Source organism: Pseudopodoces humilis, chromosome 1, assembly GCF_049639895.1.
Source record: "Pseudopodoces humilis isolate 2021_Gansu_Grassland_sample_001 chromosome 1, ASM4963989v1, whole genome shotgun sequence".
Classification (NCBI taxonomy): Eukaryota; Metazoa; Chordata; class Aves; order Passeriformes; family Paridae; genus Pseudopodoces; species Pseudopodoces humilis.
This window is the reverse complement of record NC_142200.1, coordinates 7649764-7668265: the sequence shown is the minus strand read 5'-3', so window position 1 is coordinate 7668265 and position 18502 is coordinate 7649764. Positions and strand designations below refer to the sequence as shown.

The window sequence follows — 18502 nt, the reverse complement described above, 5'->3', positions numbered from 1 at the left end:
CTACTGAATACACTGCAAGTATTTTGTTTAAATATTGTCATTCATTCATTCATTCATTCATTCATCATTCATTCATTCATTCATTCATTCATTCATTCATTCATTCATTCATTCATTCCTAAATGAATCTTCCTTTATTCATCCCCCTTTGCCATGTCACCCTCCTTGGAGCATTCTCCCCTCTAGTGCAGGTGCATTTTAGCCTCACTCATGCCAGTGCTGTGATGCTGTTGAGGGAAGGAGCTTCAAATGGGAGAGTGATTTTGACTCCTAAAAATGGAAAACCATCAAGAATCTGGAACCAACAAAAGAGTTCTTAGGAATATTACTGGTGATTTGTATTACCAGACAAATGATGACAATGAAACAGCCTTCAGGTAGAATACATAAACTAATCTTGGGGAAAGATCTGGTAACCATGTCTCCAGCTTCCAAGGGACTTCTGTAACCATTGGAACTGAGTCCTGACAGCTCTCCAATTCTCTGAAAACTGTGACACCTAGGAGGAGGAGCAGAAGCATAAATTCTCCCAAATAACCTACAGCTTAGGCTGGAAGGCAGGACTTGTGGGTGTAAACTTGTTCAGAAGAACAGAGAATTGAACCCTGCAAGCATTCTGTTAAAAGCCTGAATAGAAGAACCCTGTTACAGCCATTTCTTTGTGTTAATGAATGCAACAGCTTAGGTATGATATGCTCACAGTAGTCATGTAATGTATTCTGTGAGTGCATACACTAAATCAGATCCCACTTGTGCTTTGTAGCTGGAGGACAACCTCATTAGACATTCCTGATCACTCACAGGCTTTGGATAGAATACTATGTAATATAATATATATGTTACATCTATATTATTAATATTAATATAATTATTACATTTTATTGTTAAATTTAAAAATAATATATTATTATTAATATAATTATATTATATAGAATAATTATATCTCAATTAATTTGCTGAGATAAACCTTCACTTGTAAAAATGTGATTTTTTTATTATATTATGCCAGTAAGGTAACATAAAGGATAAAATAATGAAGATTTTTTACTTTGGTGTCTAAATTGTTCCTAGGAAGTCAGTTTACACAGGAGACGGACATTTTCTCTTTGTGTTTGCAATCTGTATCATAAAGATGATAATATAATTATATAGAGTCTATAATAATTGCAAATGGCTACTTCACAGGAGTATTGGAAAGAGTACATTAAAATAATGTTCAGATAACTATAAGAGTGGAAGACTATTTACTCTTGGACAAAATATGCTCTCTGGGGAAATAGCCATTCACTAATTTAGATAATGCACCATATAGCAACATATTCCTCAATTTCTGTTTTGTCACCTCTCTCCTACTTTATGTGTCTTCCAAAATGCGTAACAGAATGGACAGTTAAAATGCAGGGATGAAAAGAGTACTGGCATTTCCTCTTGTTTCACTTGATAGATAACAGCAAGATAAACAAGAGGGAGGGAGAAGTCAGCTAGTAAAGACAGACTCAGTCACGATGCAAAGTAGGCAAAAAATTATTAAACAGGGAGGAATTTTTGCCAGTAAAAGTCAATTAGTCAAAATTTGGCACTCAGCTGGGTGTTTCTAAAATGTATACACACACAAACATTCAGGTTTGCATAGATACAGCAGTACAGTTAAAAAGCCTGCTCTAAGTAGATGTCTATGACATATGTGGAAAATCATATAAAGCCATGAACTGACAGTTTTTGTATAGATGAACAGATCTTTCAGAGAGCAAAATAATATCTCCTTCCACGTGGTAGCATTCTCCTGAGCTTGGTATTACACAATGTCTGCTTTAGTCTTCAGTTCCCATTTGAATGAGGAGCCAACTCCCACATTAATAATATGTGGTAAAAATATATACATGACCCAGCTGCCATTTTCTCACTCTCTCTTTGAGAACGCTTAGGCCTTGGAGTAAACATTCATTCTAAACAATGCAGGAGGAATGTGACTGCTCAGCACTGCCTAGGATTAGTGGGGAGGACTGAGGATAGCTTTAGGTATGGTAAAGAAATGTGTGATAGGAGAAGTATGTTTTGACAAGGATGATATTATTAACTGTACAAAGATTTGCCTTGTTAACCCTTCAAGAGGTTTCTGGGTGATTTTTGCATATTACATTGAAGAAGCACTGCTTGCCATGCCAGCACAATTTCCAAGTCACATTGTGATGCCAAATATTCTGTCTTAAAGATGGTGGTGAAAATTCAGTGCTCTGCACACTGAGGGGGGTGATGAGCAGCAGCAGAATGGAAAAGCATCAAACTGAGACTTAATGAGGCTTTATCTTCTAGTCATTAACATGACCACAATAATCATCATAAAAACTTTTCTTAATTTTGCATGGGACAGATTCACTCAAGGTTAATGAGCTGCTGTGTTTTTTGGGTCATTTTGATTGGGGCTGTCTTTACCTCCTGACTATGCTACATTGGTGTGATTTGTTAAAAGGCTGCTGTGTGCCAAGGCTCACATAGTTGGCTGGGTTTTGGTGACACTTCTTAAGATTCCTGTAACTGAAGGCGAGAGCTCCTGACTGATAAAACAAAAAATGTTTGTGTATAACCCCATTCAACTATGTGAAGTATTCTTGGTTTCTATTTATTATGGATACTGCAGGAATTCTGCCTATACTTAATATCTCTTTAATTAAAGGAGATTTTTCTATTATTTTAATTTAACAACAATTCTTTCATATTCCTGTCCTTTAATGCATCAACCACTTGCTGTCCACTTGATGCTCTCCTCCTGCCTGTAGCTGTAACTCCATGAGTACCAGCATCCCACAGGCTGGGGACACAGTCTAAACTGGGTGCTATGCAGGCAGACAGGAGGCTGCCTCCGGGCTTCAAATAAATGATCTAAAACCAGAAGGCAAATAAATTACCGGTGGGGTGGTGACAAGATGCATGTTGCTCCATAGCTGGGCAAACACCACAATTGCTTTAGTCCACTTGCTGCAACATCTTTTCATTGTGCTCCATATCCCAGTCTCTACTCCCAGTCATCTCCTAAAAGTTGTTTTGGAAGTGCCTCTCATTCCTTTGGCCTTACCCATTGCTTTGTGCCAGCTGCAGCTATGAAAACACAGTCCCACTGATGCAGCCACATTATTATGTTTTCAACTCTTTGCAAAGTTTCTCTGCTTCTAAAGGCTTGGGGTCTGGACAATTTTTTTTCTTCCCGTGAAATAGTTTAGAGGCCTTTGTAATTTTATAGATTTTCCAGATCTTGTAAATTAGCAATAAATATGCAAAGGCAAAGTAGCCAGTTCAGAAAAAGCAGAAAACATCTTTAAATGAGCCAAAATTCAGCTGAAATACTCAGGAAAGGACAAAGCAATTTTGGAGCTACATGTGCTGCACTGGCAGTTCCCATCAAATGTAATCTACAGGATAAGCACAAAGTCGATGCATATTGAGCACCATGTTTTCCTTGGTGCTCTGGGGTCTTTGGATGTACACATCACCTTTTTCTGGAAATTCATCCATTCATTCAGCTTAGGAGTATTCATACTGAACACACACATAAACTTCTGTCTCTCAAAAGTCAATCAAGCGTCAGCGTGCCTATTACTAGATCTTAAATGCCGTAATTCCCTGACTGATTTGTGTAATCTGTGTTCTTTAGGAGTTCTGACAAGTTGATAAAAGTGCTTTCTTCATTCCTGCCTTAAGACTGCTGACTTTTTTTTCAATTAGTGGGAGCTTTCAGGCTCTTGAATTTACTATCTGCTATTTCAGTTTTATTTTCTTTAATTGGCACAGCTATAATGCAAAGTGGAACACTGTGTGTGTTGGGAATAGTTCAAGTGGAAAAGACACAGCAAACTCTAGAATACTTTAGCAAGTCACATGTATCTATAGGGCTTTTTTTGGTAGAAAGGTGGATAAACTTGGCAGTTTAATCCTGTTAGGAGTTAAGCTTTTTCCATATGTCCTGATTTTCCTGAAAAGAAGAAAGCAAAATTCTCATCTGTTTTTCACATCCTTTCCCCCATTTGTTTGGCAGAAGTTCATAATGAGAGGAGACACAATGAGCCAAATACATCCCTAGAACTGCAGAGGTCACACCAGGCCTCACATTGGCTCACTGAATTTCTATAAATATCCAGCTATCCTTTGATTATTTTTTTTTCTCCCTGCAATCACATACTATTTCCTTTCATAAAATGTGTGGCCGTATATAATTTTTAAAATTATTTTTACTTGGCATACAAACGAACATTTCAGTTCAGGCAAAGTGCAGGGCTGGTAGGCTGCTCCTCTCCCATGACATGGATGAGACAATGGCTGTTCAGGATGCTGGATATGCAAATATGCTCTGGAAAAATCTGCTGGTATTAATGTGAAGAAAATGCAGATGCATGCAAATAGGCACATTTAATATTTGCAATAATTCTTACCAAAAATAATTTTAAATCCATTTACTGAAAATAAACACAGGATAGGGGCAGAAGAGCACACAGGCAGTAGCACATTTTGTGCAAATCATATTCTCTTCTCCTGGGACAGAGTTATTATGAAATCCTATTTCAACTCAAATCAGCAGGAGATTTATGAGCAACCTGTGAGTCTGGGTTTCACCTGTGCTATTCAACTCACTCAGCATGTAAATAACCTGTTCTCAGCAAAGCCAAGTGACACTGAAGAGGTAGGGACTTTTACTTTCCCAGTGATAGGCACATCCTTGCCAATGGGATACTGAACAGGGCCTTGATTGTGAGACTGAGAACTCAAAGCCATGATCTCTTCTCTAACACAAAATCTTTCACAGAATTGCTAGAATGAGCAGTTATTCTCACAGAAGTTTACATTAAAGGATAAATGGTTTTCTTATCTCACCAATCTATCACAGATTGCCAACGTCTGTTTTGTTTGGTGGTTGACATGGGTTTGAGTACAATATTTCTTCTGCATTTCTCAGATGATCACTGATAATTCTGGCTGAACTCTAGCTAGTTATATTTATCTTGTTATTTTGAAATTTAAATGATTGAATAGCAGTGGGAAGTTTGGTGTTTTGGTATCATAGGATATCATTAGACTTTTGAACTAATTTACATTGGCTTCCGTCTGTGTGTGGAGGTTTAAAAAAGAACCAAAAAACTACATTAAGGCAACTAAGAATAGAAGCTGTGACTCAAAATGCTTTGAGATTAATTGATATTAGCTGGAGAGTAAGGACTATTTATAAATGAAAGGAAAAGGAGAAATATTAGGCTAGAGTAAGTCATTAATCATCAAAATGAGTTTCTGGTATGAAGTAATTAGCCAGACCTAGAACAAGGACAAGGTTCCAAATGAGCTCTATGTCCTAATTTATAATGGATCGCACTGCAAGGTCCCTGCAGCCCCAGCTCTGAGTTGTGCATTCAGTCCTAACATAGCATGGTAGTCTGCCAGATCATATTCTGTTCTGACTGCCCTGATTATGGATTGCCAGTAATGACAATTCCATTTTGCCTGAGGATTTCTGGATTGGGATGGTGGTGGTGAGGCAGTTTGGTTTGGGGGTTTTTTGTCTGGTTTTGTTGGTTAGGTGTTGATTTGGTTTGGTTTTTTCCTTTTCCAAAAGCTTGTGATTAAAATCTTAACTTCAGCTCTTGGACGTGGCGGCTTATATCTGTGCTCTGTTTGATTTGGAACCAGAATTTAAACCAAACCAACCATAACTGGGGTGGTTTTGGTCTAAAATATGATCTATTCATCTTTTACTCTTCCCTATTGAAACTGTCCTGTTGTGTGTGAAAGTAGCCACAGCTCTGTAGGGAGAGAATTGGAGTATCTGATGGCTGAGTAATCTCTTTTTGTCTTTCCTGCTTGGAAATTTAAATGGAAAATCCGTCTTAGGTTTGAGGAAAATTTTCTCATATCCTATACCTTCCCAATTAAATGTGTTGGCACTGGATAATAAAAATTCCAAGTAAATGATATTTCAAGATCTTCTGTTAAATTGTTGCTTAAGAATGTCACAAAGTTTTTGATTTTACCATCTATTTTTCTGTAAACTGGACTCTAGCAGCACCTCCTTCTGAGGTGAAGCAAGAATTCCCAATGGAGAGCTCATTTTAGTGTGAACAAAGTTGTAGGATCTGGCTTCTATCTTCCCCATGGCTTAATTTACTGGTCTGCCAAATAAAAAGAGCTGTGAAACTGTTTTTAAAAATACTGACATCTTAAAAAGCAAAACTATACAGAGAAGATCTGAAGAACCTTTACACAAAGTACTACTCCTGTAACGTCACCAAAGCCAAGATTTCATCCTTACACTAGTGAATAGTTTCATTCACTAATGTCCTTAAAATAACAGATCTGTTCCTTGAAAAGGGACTTCTGTAGAGGAAGTCAGTTGCTATTTGGTTTCCTTAAAAAACCCTTTTTCCCTTGTCTCTGCAGTCCTCCCCTTTGTCAAATTGTCTTCTGAAGTCCAACAGTTGTGGGGCCTCCATATCCCCATTTAGAGCTGCTGCTGTTGAGCACATGCTTGGTGTCCTGGGAGTGCAGTTTGGAGCAGCTCAGGAAATAAAAACCTCTCTTCAGAGCTGGCAGTGCACAACAGCAAAGCTATAAATACTTATTTGTCTCTCCTTTCTTTCTCTCACTCCACTTCCAGTGAAGACAGTGTCACCTCCTGGTGTTACCTTAAGTATGCTCAGAGCTCCTAGAGAGACTCCAAAATCCCTGTTTGGGTATTTATGGGAATTTTGCACATCCCTCTGGTCTGATCTGACCCAAAACATTCTAGAATTCTGTTATTCTACAGTTCTGTGATTCTATGATCATGATTCTATCATTCTATGATCAGAGTTTGAGGAAGGAGACAGAAATATTCTCCTGATATTTTCCATCCTGCTGCCATCTAGGTATTTCCCAGTTGTCTTTCCTGCTCTTCTGTGCATTTATATACATGCCTCTTTTCCCTCCAAACCTTAGTGGGTTTTTTCTCATCCTCATGTTTGGTTTCTCATCAACCAGAAATATTGAAAGCAGCCTGGGAAGTTGTAGAGTTTTGTACCACTTTATGTCTCTGTGTCAAACCAAGTACAGTCATAGAAATCAAATAAATTCTCTGTTTATGAGATTGCTGAATTTTTAGACTGGGCTGTGACCTTAACAGTTTTCACCTCTAGAAACGTGAAGGCAAAGAACAAAATCTCATTTGAGGGGAAAACCTTCAGTCCCAGATTAGTTGTTTTAGCTTCACAGCTAAGTTCACCTCCGCTGTGCAGTCCCTAAATGAGCACATTTGTCTCTTCATTGCACCTCAGCTAATTTCATGTCCTCTAATCTAATCAAAAGTGACTCTTCTTTGCCAAGAAAATTGCCTCTTTATGTACATCATATTTGTACTCATTTATGTACTAGAAATTGCTGTTATGTACTGGGCCAAGCAAATTATTTTTAAGGCAAAATTATTAAACTATGATCTTGCTTAATCCTTCTATAAATATTTGGGGAAGAAAAATATGCTTTAATGTTGTTTCAGTTCTACATTTTTTTGGTGAATAATCTGTGAATAATTCACTTTCCAGATGCAAAGTATTACTGAGGTATTATGATAAGACTAAGGAAAACACAACCCAAGATGTATTTCATTTAGAGGGCTATGTGCTTTTCAAAATAGAGGCTTTGGTGCCACCACTCATAAAATGTTAAGCAGTCATCTTGCTTTTAGACCACCTGCCCATAATGGTGGTGGAACACTCCTTGTTCCATTGGAGGCAGTATCAGGATCATACCAGTGCTGCTGCATTTCATGGCCAAAGATAAAATAGCTTCAGTTGTGCTACCTTTTGACAAATGCCACTGCAGATGAAATCTTGTTGAGTGGATCTGGGATTTGTTTATTCTTGCCTCACAGACATCTGTTCCTTGTCCTAGGTCCCCTGATGCTGCCTGCTTTCATGCAGCATTAAACCAAGTCAGTAAGACCTTTGTCCAAATGTGGGGATATGGAAAATGCAATGGGACCAGGCCAGAAATATCTCCTCCTGAGCTGTGGTTCAAAGCTATGTGTAGAACATAGTTTTGTTATAATTTTATTAGTAGAAGTTGGCCACTGTTTTTCTGCAGGGCTTGACAATGTTGAAGTATTTAACCTTTGCAATTAGGTCCTGCAAGTCTCACCTGGCCAGTCTTGTCTCTGAACTGTTGAAATATTCCTTATAACAAGTTGTAACTCCTACATGGAACTACACAGCAGTTGTTCTTCCTTAAATCTGATCTAGGGGATTATCTCAAGCTGTTTTGACTTGTCTTCCATATAAAACTTGGGGAGAACAGAGTGTATGAAGCAGAACCACCCAGCCAGCAGAGAAATTAGATTAAAACAATGTCTAAGAGAAATCTTTATAAACATCTCCTGTTACATCTTTTCTTATCCAGAATCCTGGCCACAATGAAGTCAATGGAAAAACTCCAGTTACTGCTAAGAAAGGCCAGAATTCTATTCCAAGTCTGTGAAATAAGCCATAATTAACCTTCCATTGTGGCTGCCAGAATCCATGTCATCACTTACTTCCACTTTCTGAATTTAATTTTAGTGAAAATCTGTCCAAAACTTAAGAGGCATTTAAGGAATAGCCAAGTGACTTTCTCCCTCTATCACTCTCTCTTATACACCCAGTTAATTTAGAAAATATGCCCTAACACCTTCCACAGTTTCCTTTTGTAACAAATGTTAAAGACCCTGCACTAAGATAATGGAAAATTCTTGTTATTGCTTGCTCTTCTTTTATGTTTTGGATTGAAAAAGTCCCTCAGCTCACCACACTCTAATTAATGGTCATTAATTATTTACAACTTGGCTTTATTCTGTGAATTAATTTCCCTTTCTTCCACAAATAAATAAATAAATAATGATTTTAATTATCTTTCTATAAATATTTGGTTTAGCTCAGGTCAGGAGTTCCTGCTGGATGTTCAATATGCATTTGGTCTACCCTTTTACCCAAAGTATGAAGTGCAATTTACTGAGGAAGAAAAGAGCCTTTCCTTGCAAATTATGCAGTATATCTCCAATTTCATAAACTCTGGGTAAGTGTGGGATATTTATGAATTCCTGTGACTGGGGAGATGGTGAGAATTAGAAGGAGTGCAGTCAGTCCAGACCCTGCCCTCACTTATTCACTCTCCATTTCCTCTACAGTTTGTAAGTCTTGGATTTGGACCACACTGTTGGAAAGTCATGGCCAAGTTACCAAGCAGAGCAACCATCAAAGGTTTACAGTATGAGACTTAGCTAGGAGGAATAGACATTTTATCTCCATTGACCAGCTGAAAATTCTACTAAAGTACATGCAGGCTTCAAAGGCCTTGGTGATGTCTCCAGAGCTTAGTTCCAGGACCTCAGTTCTGAGACCTCTTGGCTAAGAGTTCTCTTTCCCATAAGAAAAGGGAAAGCACAAGAAGATGCAGTGCACACTTTACCAGCTGCTCTGTGAACATCATTCTGGGCTACTGTGCTGTAGCCATGCTCTAGAATGAGGAGTTATCTCTGGAAAATGAGTGTGGGAATGGTGGGGACAGTGACTTGATGTGCTTTTTACAGTGTCTTGGGTTGGGATGGGATTGAGGGCTGTTGAGGGTGTTCATGAACCTGTGTCTATGCAGGTTCTGTGTTTCCTAGGAAGTGAACCAGACTAAAAGGTACTGTCAGATGGGGCACTGTGAATGAGTCACCAATCTGGACTGAATTTGAACCCCGCTGGTCAGAGGGACTGGATACAGTTTTCCCTGACCTAGCCAGTCTTATCATTTTACTGTTCATGTCATTATTTTCTAAAGATAATGTCTCCCTCTCCCTTAGAAATCCAAACTACCCCCACAGTTTCTCGAGAAGAATGTTGGGGGTGAAGCCTGCCTGGCCCATGTATCTGTCAAGTGATGATGGCGATAACTACAAGGAATTCACAGTTTCTTTGCCTACTCTTAAAGGACTGAAAAAAGCAGACTGTTCCTTTTGGTCTGATTATATCAGAAGGCTGAAAGCATCCACAGGTGAGAAGAGTGCTTTCTGACATTAAATAAACCCTAAATTCTCTGCTAAATGTTTTTGTCTGACTGTTGTGTTGTTTTGTCACTGTGGAAAAGCACTTTTTGCAAATTAAACATCTTGCAATGCCCAGGTCATAGTTAAGAATGTAACGCTAAACAAATTTACTTTATAGCAGATCATGTGTAATAAAGTTTAATTGTCCTAGAGTTTAACTAGCTAGAGAAATCTTCTTGCTATGATGATAGAAGATGTGATGAAGCCATATAGAGAGCTTGCTGTTTACAGTCATATATCTATTTACAGTCATAATATAGATTCTGGATAAACTGGAAGGCTGTGTATACAGGCCTCTTTTGTCTGCTGGAAGCACCTAACATGAGACTGTTGAGACTCCTGTGGCATAGGAGGAGCACAAATCATTTCCATCCACTGTAAAGTTGCAGCTGAGGCTTTATATCTTATTATATTATATATAATATCTTCATATCTTATTATATTATTATATCTTATTATATTCCTGCATGCTTTGACTTCTTACGGGGTTAGTTTCTTTGACTTTTTTTATAGCTGTGGTGATTATGCCCCTTGCATGTCTCCTTTTATATTTGCCATAAATTTCAATGCAGCTATGAGAGCCTTTCTATTTTTTTCTTACTTCTTAGGACAGTAAAACCAGCTCTGCTTAGATTTCAATCTGCTGCCTGTCCCGAATTTATTCTAGTAAATATACTCCCCTTCATATCTGTGTATCTTGTAAATAAATATGGATAGCCTGAAGCAAAGCAAACAAAACCATCCCTTTTTGGCAGGCAGAGATGTTTTGAATTGTTCTTGGAGGCCTGCAAGTTTGCATGTGTTTTTTATGTCCTAAGGATTCATCTTCACAGTGAGCACAGTTCAGGCTCTCTCTGCTTTGAGGACTGAATTCAGCTGTTGAATTTCTGAGAACAAAATGTACTTTCCAAGACACCAAGCTACCGAGGCTATCTATGCCTGACACAAGACCTCAGATGGGCTCAGGCTGAAGTTTGGGTGACACAAAAGTAAAATGTCTCGGAACCATCAAGCTGGTGGTTCTGATGCAAACAGAGCATCAATTCTCACATTCAATAGACAGTCTCAATCTTTACTCATGGTTTTTCTTCCAAAGCAGAATCAAGATTTTGTTGTCAGCCTTTTAATTTGTTTCCTGGTATCCTTCAATGTCTTTCAAGTTCGGAGGGGATATTTTATCTCCAGTAGCTTTGTGCTGATTGCAATATTGCTGATTTTCACATCTTTATTCTGATGTTTAAACAGTCCTGGCAAAAACTTCCAGATCTTTTTGGACCTCATCTCACAGCACTGTGGCTGTGCAATGCCAGACTGGGCTGAAGTCACAGCTCTGGTAGAATGACTGCTGACCAAGCACCACGGACAGAGACTATTCCTAGCACCTATGGAAATTCCCCAAAAGGATGGGAAAATATCCACCAGGGCATATTTTTTTTTTTTTTTCTTTACACAGACAAGATTTAAAGCTATCCAAACTGGCATAGGAATGAAAAATTCATGTAAGGGTTAGTCCAATGATCTGTCTAGCTCGATGTCCTGCTCTTATCCACGGCCATAGCCAAATACTTGAACGTTAAACATAAAAATACAAGGAGGGAGAGAAAAACACACTTGAAAAGATCACAAAGTTGAGTAAAATTTTTGAAAATATGCCATAAAGTGGGAAATTTATGGAGTATGAATCGTTAAGAGCGGGTTTAAAAAGTACATATCAAAAGTGCATTTTAATCTTCAAGCAGAACTGAGTACACCCAGCTGTCTCTTAAAGCCTCAGCACCATGGCAATGCAGTTACACAGCTGATTTCTGCTAAATTCTGTATCACAGCAATGTTGGCTTGACATTTTGCTTTGATAGTCATTTTTAATCTGTTCTCTGTCTTGAATACTAAACTTTCTCATACAATTTAAATAGATATCACATCAAACCCTTTTCTGCTTCAGACCCCTTAGCCTGGGAAGATAATTTATAGAGACACATCCTGTGAGTCTCTTGATAACAATCTGAACCCAGGTTCTTATGAAAAAAGATTCATAATGTTCATCAGGTCAGTTAGGGAGAATGCATAAAACTCAGATGGTGATGGCTGAACATCAGTTTGAGAGGATGTTGTGCTGAAATTCATGCCAAAGCAGTGTCAGTTCACCAGTACAAGTTGCACTGCATTGCTCCCAAAAATTAGGTTCTGCAGGAATCCTGGAATCTACAGGAATATGTTCCTGGAGTGCTGTCAGGCTGTCCTGTGGGACTCTGGCATATGATAAACACCAGATTTGAGAGAACAATGCTGCAAACCATTTTTGGATGTTGTACCTTGTACTCTTTCCTGAGGGGGATCTATTTGTCTGTCAGCTACCCTGAGATCAAATCTAACTCCTTTCTGCCTTTCAAAAATTATAAATGTTTATGATAGAGTTCTTGGACTGTTGTTGCTGGTTGCAATTTGTGATCTCTTTCCAAGTAGATGGAATTTACAAGTGTGCCAGAGAGAAGTACAGATAACAAAACATTCCTGTTTTCACATCTAAGTACAAAGGTGCACAGGATCTAGTGTGATGCAATCTCAGCCAGATGTGATGAATCCTGTTTTGTTCATCTTATCTTTTCCTTGAAATCAATTTTTTTCCAGCTTCATATACCATCTGGAATCTATAAGCAAAAACATCCCAAATATATTTCAATAAAATGGAGAAGAGCTGGACAAACCAATGATCATAAAATATAACTGGGACTGGCATTTTAAAAAATTTTCTTGATCCTTTTTATACTGCCATGGGAAATGTCTTGATTTGGAAATGTCAAATTAGGGATGACTAAAGGCTCAAAGCTCAATATCTCCATCCAACAGAAAACTGAGGTATTCCTTCCTGTGGTTTAAGCTAAACTTATAAATTTCAGCTTCTGGAATAAAACCTTTCACATTAAGAATCTGAAATACCTTTTAGGTTTTTCACTGCTGGGTCTAGAAGCTTTTGTTTATCTTAACTATTACCTGTAGTTTCTTTCCATTTAGTAAAAAATATTGTTCAAGCTAGTGTTTCATTTTGTGATCAGACCACAATATTTAATGACAGAATGTATCATTTGTCCCTGGCACATAACTGGAATGTATGTGGTTGTATTTGAAAGTAATTTTTCAAATTCATTTAATAAATGCAATGATTCTTCATCATGTTTGCTGGAAGTACTGTTACAAGCTATGGAGGGAACTTGGAATCTGTTTCATTGTAGATGAACTAATCTCCTGAAGTTTTGTTTGAGACCAGTTTGTAAAGTTGACATTTTGGGGAGCAGTTTGCTTGGGGAATTATGGAAGTGGTGGTGCTTGAAGAGGTTTGGAATTCTCATGGTTGCATTTCAAAGACATGTTTTATATTTTGAATTATGACGGTTTCCATGGGAAACATCAAAATGAGAAACAAGAGTGGCAATTGTGGAAAAAAAGAGCTGTGAATGGCTTTTTCCAGGGAATGTGTTAATAACTTGAAATTCAGTTAGAAATTCAGCTAAAAACAGGAGGTCCAGAATGTTTATGTCTATTCAGACAGATGTCTGAATGCTAACATTCCCCTTACATAGTGTGGTGGACTGTGTGCCTAACACAGTGAGTCCCTTTATAAGGGGCCTCTCACTGCATCCCAAACAGGTGGAGCTGGATCCAGTGTACATCTCTTGCTCCTCTAGCTGGTATCTAAACAGAACCAATCCTACAAAAAAAAGTGCCTCTGTAAGCAGTCTTGCAGCTGGGGAGAAAGACATACCTTTAGTGTCTCACAGTGAAATCTTGCCTGCCCAACTCCTGCTCCTAAATTTCACCTCTTAGACATATTTTCCATGCCCAAGTTAGCCAGACTGGACTTTATCTGTAGAAAATTCAATGGTAGCAAAGCTGGAGCCTTCTCCATGAGCTCTGGGATGCCATGTGTAGCCAAACAGGAGCCCAAACAAAGTAAGAGTGTTCAGAGTTCAGACTTGACTCAAAAGTGAGTCAGGAACATTGTGTTTAGCATTCATCTTTTATCCTCTGTAGTCATACCTTCTTTTTTGGAAATCTCAAATAGAAGACATTCCTTTAGGATGAGGGGCATCTGTGCCCCTCACAATGAGAGCACCCTGGCTATGAGACATTAAATAAAGACCCTCAGTACGCTTTCTTGACATAGCTTGGTGGTGTTGAGGCAACTGCATCATTGAAATAGGGTTGAAGACCGAAATCACAGGAGGTAAAAGATAACAAAGAAAAGATCTGTTGGAGGCAGTTGCTTGGTGCTTTTTGTATTACAGACAGACAAAAAATTAATGTTGCCCACACTTCCTACCTGACAGGGAATTTTCAGGAGAAAACAGAAAAATAAAGTCTTGCATGTGTGGAGAATAAACTGTTATGCATTCCAATGGCAGTTATTTAAAGGACAATAATTAATTACAATGAGGTGATCAGCCATTACTGTAAAGCATTTTGAAAATGGATTGCCAACTGAGAAAAACAGTTTCCTGAATATTTATAGCTGCTAAAAGGTTTTTAGGTGTGATTGTACCCTGTAGCTTGCTGCTTCAATGATACAACATCTCTTTTAATCTTAATTGTATTTTCCTTCCAGGAAGTGGTGAAGAACCTTCTGCAGAAAACAGCTCTGGTGAAACTCCAAATGAGAGCCAGCCCCTGAGGGATGAGGTGGCTTACAGCAGATAGGCAATCACAGGGCTGGGGGGTGGCTTTGTCACACAACTGTGCATCCACACACCTCACACCAGATGAGCAACAATTCCTTTAGTTAACTTTCTCAATAAGTAAAGTGTATCTTTCAATAAAGTAATTTTCAAGAAAGTTATATTAATTTGGTACAAAATAATCACTACAGTTATTGTTTTAAGTCAAAAGAGAATGTAATTTGAAACAAAAATAAAATATCAATAAAAACTACGTAACCAAAACAAATAGACTTGGTCTTTTTTTTCTTGCAACTACACAAATGCCAACATATTTTAGTACCACCAGCCAGAAAAGGACATACATTAAAACACTCAGAAGCCCCTCATTGATGAGGCTCGGATTTGTTAAATCTCTGTCTTGTCCTTTTTCATTACTCATCCCATCACAAGCTGCTGATAGTTGAGAGATCCTGGTTTGGCATTCTGGAGAAAACTAAAGAATTTTAAATTCTTTCAAAAGAAGAACAATTTAAGAAGGGAATCAAGAGTATGCATTGGGTGTGTTCACACATCACACACATGCTATATTCATGATCCCCCTTGAAATTATGTATAAGACTATTTGGATAAGTCAGAGTACGCAGAAGAGATAATGCAAATAATATGTTAATTAAAGCTTAGAGCATAGCATTCTTGGAACATCTATCTTTTTAAAGAAGAAGGCAAGATACACAATAGTTTTGGAATCATAAGGAAAATCACAGGATACCTCTAATGGCTCTGAAAGTATTTTGGATTAGGTTGTTAATTTATTGCTGGGATCATTTGGCAGCAGATAACCTTCACAGATGTATATCACACACGTGTCCATGAGACTTCACAAAAAAGTAAAATCAAGGTTGCCCAGTAGGACACAAATTTCTTGTGCAGTGCTGAAATTTTTTAGAAAACAACTCATAAGGTTTTGTTTGCTGCTTGAGGCCTTTTACAGCACATGAGCTGTTACTGCTGTCTGCCATGTATTCAGGTTTCCAAAGGTTTTACCAAGACAGAAGAGAAGCTGTGTAACGTTCTTAATTCTTATACTTACATCCTGTTCAATAAACAATAAAAAGACTGGAAGAATCAAGAAGCTAATTAATTGGCTAAATATAAGAGTAAAGATGGAGAACTCAGACTCTGATTTCCATCATTAGCTATACCTAAACCAGCTAACTGGTAAAGGAAAAAAAACCAGACAAACCACAAACTATTTAAGAGCTTTTTAAAAAGCCCAGATCTTAAACATGTATCTCAACAGAGGATACTTTCTTTGCAGTAAGTATAGATACAGCAGCTCTGATTCCTTGCACAAGACTGGGTTTATTTTTGCCTTATTTGAGAGCTAATTGTTGGTCACAGCAACTCCAGTATTATTCTGCTGCCCATAGAACTGGTAAACAGAGGACAGATTTAAAAGGATTCAGTATTGACTCATGTTAATGAAAGCCAAATATATAATCTTTTTCCACTCACTATTCAGCTCCACCTTGAGCCCAGAGATGTCTCTGGAATTTGAGAAAAGGTTTTCATTTTGAGCTAGGAATGCAGAAACTTAGCCTTGTAGGCTCCTAATTACAGTCTTGGCCATCTAGAAGGACTGGTAGATAGGCAGGTCTGACTGGGCTTTTCAGCCACCCCCTCCTGAGATATCCAGCTTGAGTGCCAATTTGGTAAAAGGGACTCTTTAAATATGGATTTTTTTGTAAAACATCTTTATTTCATGACTGACTGCCCCACACATGCCCTGTTTCAGTGGACACAGCTCTTTAGACTGTTCTGTCTCTCTCCAGGTTTCCTAGAAGCCTCTTCCAAAGCCCAGTATTGGTTTCCTACTTTAAAAAATCATGAATATATCCCAGTTCTCTGCACCCTCTTCTCCTATGCTAGTCCTGCTCAATCTCCATGCTTCTTTGAACTTGCTTCTGTCAAGGAATGTTTGATGCAGACAAATGCAGTTTCATGATCCCCTGTGTTCCTGTAATTCCACATTTCCTCATTTTCCCACATCTTCCATCTCATATCCTTAAGCTCAAACATCTTTGAATTCTGATACAACTTTTGCATCAGGACAAGTGATTCAGTCTTTTTGGCTGTGAGTCCCATCACCTTCTTGACTTTACTCCTCTTTCTTATGGAGAACCATACTGTTAGAAATTGCCTGGTCAAACCCAACAGGAGATTTAATTAGAAAAGCACACATGTGGACTGACTGACAGAGGTCAGGAAACTTTAGCCTTCGTGATACTGAGAGGCCAAGTCTGCTCCCACATATAATTCCTAGTAAGAAAAATACATTCCCAGACTATTTAGGTCATTGCACTTTAAACTGAAATACCAAAGCCTGCAGTGATCTGGTACTGAAGCAATGCACAGAAGCACAACTACAGCCATGCTTTCCTCCCTCCTACTGGAAATGGCTATATTTTTTTAAAAGCAAAGCATTCTTTAAAATGAGCATACACACAGGAAACTCAAGTTAATGCCATTTAAGTAATTTAATCTGAACTTTTTGAAAGACAAACCATCAGAACCTTTCTGTATATGCTGCTTTTAATACTTGAATACTAACCTACAGTGTTTTATGTGATTCTTTCACACAGGACATACTAGGCAACAGAGAAAAAATGCAGAGCATTAAAAATATTTTACCATGCATAGTTGGAAAAAAAGCAACTGACTAAATGGCAATGCTGGAACATTGATTGTTTTTGTAAGTACTTGACACATAGAGCTGGAACATCACATTTGTCATCCTGCTATTACCCACATCACATAATTCCCTTGGCTAAAATTAAGGACTCAGTGTTTCTCCATAGAAGCATTATAGTCAATGAGTATTACAACAATGAGTCAAAAAAAATATTACATACTCACATCCTCTCTAACTTGCTCCAGCTACACTCTATAGCAGTGGCTTATATAGTAGTAATTAGATATTTATGGACAGCTGCTCCTCCCTATGTGAGGCTAAAAAACAATAAACAAACCCAGAAATCCTCCACGTGGTTCTCATTTGGACTTTGAAACACAGACACTGGCCTGGATGATATTTTATGTGTTTCAGGTGTGAGAGAATTTGATTAATTGGAAGTGTAATAGGATTTCAACTTTTTCTATTTTTTTCTGTTTTTATATGAAGTTGATCTGGCCCAAAGCTGAAGGGTTGCTACTTCCTGCCCCTGCAGATGTGAATCCTCTAGCATGGCCTTTGGTCAGGTTGATGTTTGCTCCCTCTCCTAGTTTTCCAGCTGCCCAGGGAAGACCCTGTGATTCCAGCACTGGCTAAAACTCAGTGGACTTCAGCTGAGAGCTCATGTGCCCTCAAGGACAATTAAGACAGTTTTGCATCAGGATTCCTGACAAATCTTCTCACTCTTTGAGGGGCTGGTGTATGACTGGGTGTGGAGAATGCCTGTTTCACAGCAGATTTTGGATCATTACAAAAGCTGCTATTTTCTTGTTTTAAGGAGACCTCCTTTTCCTTCCGGTTGTTATTCCTCAAATATTCTGCTATCATGGCATGAGAGGGAATGCCTCAGGAGTTTATCTTTCCTGCCTCTTACACAAGCACTCTACAGCCTGTCTGGTGAGCACAAGTCAATCTAACTGATAGTATCTTCTAGGCCTCAGATCGAAGTCAGATGGGACTGGATATTTTTAAACATTACAGCTGTTTTCAAAGCTGACTAAGAAACTTTTTAAATCAGATCTCGCTAACCTGTAGGGAATTTGGATG

The 18502-nt window shown here is 38.3% G+C and overlaps 1 protein-coding gene across 1 annotated transcript in view; it reads left to right on the top strand.

The window, feature by feature from the left end:
- Positions 1–14851, top strand: part of TG (thyroglobulin) — a 145637-nt gene extending 130786 nt beyond the window's left edge. Inside the window, exons 47-49 of the mRNA XM_088062023.1 lie at positions 8927–9057; positions 9830–10020; positions 14673–14851. Coding sequence (XP_087918149.1) covers positions 8927–9057; positions 9830–10020; positions 14673–14764 — 414 coding nt within the window. The 3' untranslated portion in view covers positions 14765–14851. The remainder of the gene's footprint in view (positions 1–8926; positions 9058–9829; positions 10021–14672) is intronic.
- Positions 14852–18502: the final 3651 nt, after the last annotated feature.